General features: G+C 36.9%; 1 protein-coding gene across 1 annotated transcript in view; it reads left to right on the forward strand.

The window, feature by feature from the left end:
- The window catches only part of SLMAP (sarcolemma associated protein), a 43,037-nt gene that overhangs the window by 28,792 nt on the left and 10,587 nt on the right, over window positions 1-3,658 (forward strand). The window contains exons 13-14 of the mRNA XM_010131113.1: window positions 406-528; window positions 1,265-1,339. Coding sequence (XP_010129415.1) covers window positions 406-528; window positions 1,265-1,339 — 198 coding nt within the window. The remainder of the gene's footprint in view (window positions 1-405; window positions 529-1,264; window positions 1,340-3,658) is intronic.

The following is a 3,658-nucleotide window of genomic DNA, read 5'->3' on the forward strand; positions in this document are numbered from 1 at the left end:
CGGGAGGCAGCGGACGTGGCATCACGGTGAGTGTGGGCTGGGAGGGAGGGTTCGAGAGCTTCCTTCTAAAAATGGACAAGTTGTAAACGCAGTCGGGGATTGTTTTATGCTTGTCATTCCTTTAATTTCTAGGGGTCATTGCGAATTGATGCAGTGTTTTTACAAATTTTCTAATTTTTGTTTGTTTTTTGTTTTACACTGCATGTTATAGTTAATGTTTTACAGTTTGCATATGTTTTCCTCCTTTAAAAGCATATTAATAGTTTTGCTAATTCTTATCTAATCCAATTTTGAGTTTACTTTAACTAACTTTGGGTGGTTTGAATAAAAAGTTGCCAGTCGCCACATCAGCACAAATTAAACTGTTATACAAATTATGATTTAAAGAAAATGTTTTTTTACCAGATGAATTGCAGGGTGCACAATCAGAGACTGAGCCTAAGCAAGAAATTCAGCAACTGCACGAGAAGCTGATTGAAGCCCAAGAGCTAGCTAGCACAAGTAAACAAAAATGCTTTGAGCTTCAAGGTGAGACCTGGAACAACTTGGCTGTGCAGGGTGTCCATCAAAATTTTATTTATCAGGTAGTCTTAAAGGGGGTCGTTCTGCTGACTGTTAGATAAATTTGTTTAATAGCATTTACATCCCCTGCACAGAATGTCAAATACTTTTGCTTTTTTCTGAATTCTATATACAGTCTGAATCAGCTCTGCCTTTCCGAGATAAACCAGCATACGTGAATATATACTTGAACTCCATATACTTCCTTTTAAAATCAGACACTGATTAATCTGTGTTTCAGTCAGATAATGCACATAATTTCATGTATTCAGTGGTAGTTTTTTGTTCAGATCGCTGTATCAGATATGTAGCTGTATCGTTATCCTCAGCAAAACGGTGGGTTGTTTTTGACAGGAAATAGTACAGTCCACATTAATTGCATATTGTTCAGTGTTCTTTATGCGGTAGATTTACAGCTTTTTTTTTTCTTCTCTTCCCACATCACTTAGCATTTAGCACACGGAGCTTTTGGATCAGGCAACATTATATTAATTTTAAATTAATTGTAATACTACCACAATAATGGAATGATGTCTTAGTATTAACTTTTTATTAAACAACTTACACAGTTACTAGCTTTGATAACTTACTGAAATGAAATGATTGCTTTAGTCTTTTTAGTTAAGGGGAAGTTGTGACTAAAATTAATTACATAGCTGAAATATTTCTTACTAACAAGCTTTTGGGAACCTTTTACTTATAGCGCTATTGGAAGAAGAGAGAAAAGCGTATCGAGTGCAAGTTGAAGAATCTAACAAGCAAATAAATGCTCTGCAAGGTAGGAGTTTATGTTTTTCACCCCACGCTTTAGGAATAATATATAGCTTTGGCTGTTTACGTGGCATCGTAAGTACTAACAAACGAAAATCGTAATTAAATCTCTTTTCTTTTGCCATATCTTTGAATTTTATTGTGAAATGTTTCCTAGATGAAACATTGGTAGGATTCTGATTAAGAAATTTTAATCTACATCTGCATCCAACCTGAGAGCATGCAGTAAAATTTCTGCAATAGAGACACTGTCTATGCTTTGTGAACAAACAGTATGACCAGTCATGCTCTTTTCAGCCCAAAATGATTATAGCAGAATGGAATCCCGTGATTTACGTGACTGCTGTCTCACATTATTCTGTGTCACCTGAACTTGTCAGCCTGTGCGCATGAGTTCACTGGACAAGAGGCTACCTAGCCGTAAAATCAATATGGGTTATAATACATCTTCTTTAGAGCAAGCATTAATTTGAACATTTACTCAGCCAGAGAGTGTTATGAAACTTGTTGGAGCTTTATAACTTGGAATCTTCATTAGCATATCCTTTGGTTTGGACCCCAAAATGCTTGGAAGGCAGATGAGCAGCCAGGCAGATGGACTGACAGTCTTCGCTTTCTTAGCAAATTAAAACAGCTTTACCGATCGCTTTATGGGCAGTAGTTTGTTGTGGAATGTGGTACTTGTCATATACCAGTTCCCCTGAGAAGTTTAAATAATAGCACTGTTTTACATGAATGTCAGCAAAGAATATTGATATTTTCTGTCATTGCTCCTGTTAGAAAGAGGAGCTTTCCTAACACTCATTTTCAGAACAAGAGAAGCAATTTAACTTTGAATCTTATCCTGCTAATAATGAAAATTCTCCAAGTAAAAAATGCTGTGGCAGAAGTTAGTAATCTGAATTTGATAGCTATTTCTATACAGAAAAAAAGATCTTTTTTCCTCTCAAAAAAAGAGAATCAAAGTAGAAGCTTGACAGAGCCAAACTTAACTGCAAGACGTCTCTTGTCAGTTCAGTACTTTCTAGTTTCCTGAACCCTTCTCAAGTGAGATCTTTCTAATGTCTCTTCTCTCTCTGCTGTAGTTCAAAATGTTGCGATATTTGTTATACGTTTGCTGCTTCTCAAACTTTTAGAGCGTGACACGTGTCTCAACTTGGGAAGAGTTGACAGGATGTCAGGGTTCTCTCATGGCAGCCCCTGCAAACTGTAGGGGAGAAAAAAAGCCTGGCAGCTTCATGCAGTAACATTTCTGGAAGTGTTTTCCTGGAATCAGTGTTTCAGGCCAGCCAGTGCTATGTGTTTGTCATAGAGAAGAGAAGATGCCGCAGGGAAAGCTGAGACCCTGTCTCTGTGTGAAGTTCTTTAGATGAACAGATAGGTAAGGCAAGGAAATTCAAGTAACTTGTCATTACTTAAAAAAAAAAGTTAGCGTTCCATTTAGATGAGGTAATGGCTTTTGTAAATAAGAGATGTAGTGGAAGTTTTCTCTCTAATTGCCCTTTCAATATATCCAGTGCTTAAGAAAACATTCCAGTACTCTTGGTAGCAGTTTTCCTGTGGAAGCTATTTCTACTCCAGCAAAGTTTGGAAATGCTTGTATGCATTTGGATTTTCAGTCTTACCATGCCTGTTTTCACACCTGAACGTCTAAAGGGAGAGTTGTTCGTCAACAAAGCAAACAAAAGAGAACAAGGCAAATTTCTTTAAAATACTGCCTTTATTGAGAAGCAGGAATTTAGCTTGGCTTGGTGAAGAAAATAATATCTGGAAGATACAGTTTGAAAAAAACCTCCTTTGGTCATTAATGGGCACCTGCTGCATTATCTTTGTAATGGATTGAGAGAACAAAAATAAATACAAGTAATCTATGATTATCTTCCCCGTGCTTTCCACTGTCCTCTTTTTGCCCGTCGCTTCTGAAAGATGTAGGTATAAACGTTAGTTGTGATGCTCTACAGTATCTCACATTAGGTTCTTAATGGCATTTGAAAAACTTTGCACTTTTTCTTTCAGAGCAAGTCTTAATTTAGTAATTGCTTTTTCCCGTGTTAACAATCAATTGCATATGCGTGAACTCTGATATGTGTCCTCCCAAAAAGCAAAACAAACACTAAGAAAATTAAGCACATTGCTTTTGTCAGTCAGGGGTTTAACTGTAATTTTGTTTGTTCTCTCATACTTCCCTTTCCTCTGTACTGTATTTTTCCCCAACCTTTTGCACTGGTGCTATTTGTGTGAGTGTTTATGAAAAGTAGTTGTACTCAGAGATGTGTCCAGTAATGAAGCAGTTTTGCGTGGGAATAACTGGTAAGATTTGCTTCAA

Source organism: Buceros rhinoceros, unplaced genomic scaffold, assembly GCF_000710305.1.
Source record: "Buceros rhinoceros silvestris isolate BGI_N320 unplaced genomic scaffold, ASM71030v1 scaffold15962, whole genome shotgun sequence".
NCBI lineage: Eukaryota > Metazoa > Chordata > Aves > Bucerotiformes > Bucerotidae > Buceros > Buceros rhinoceros.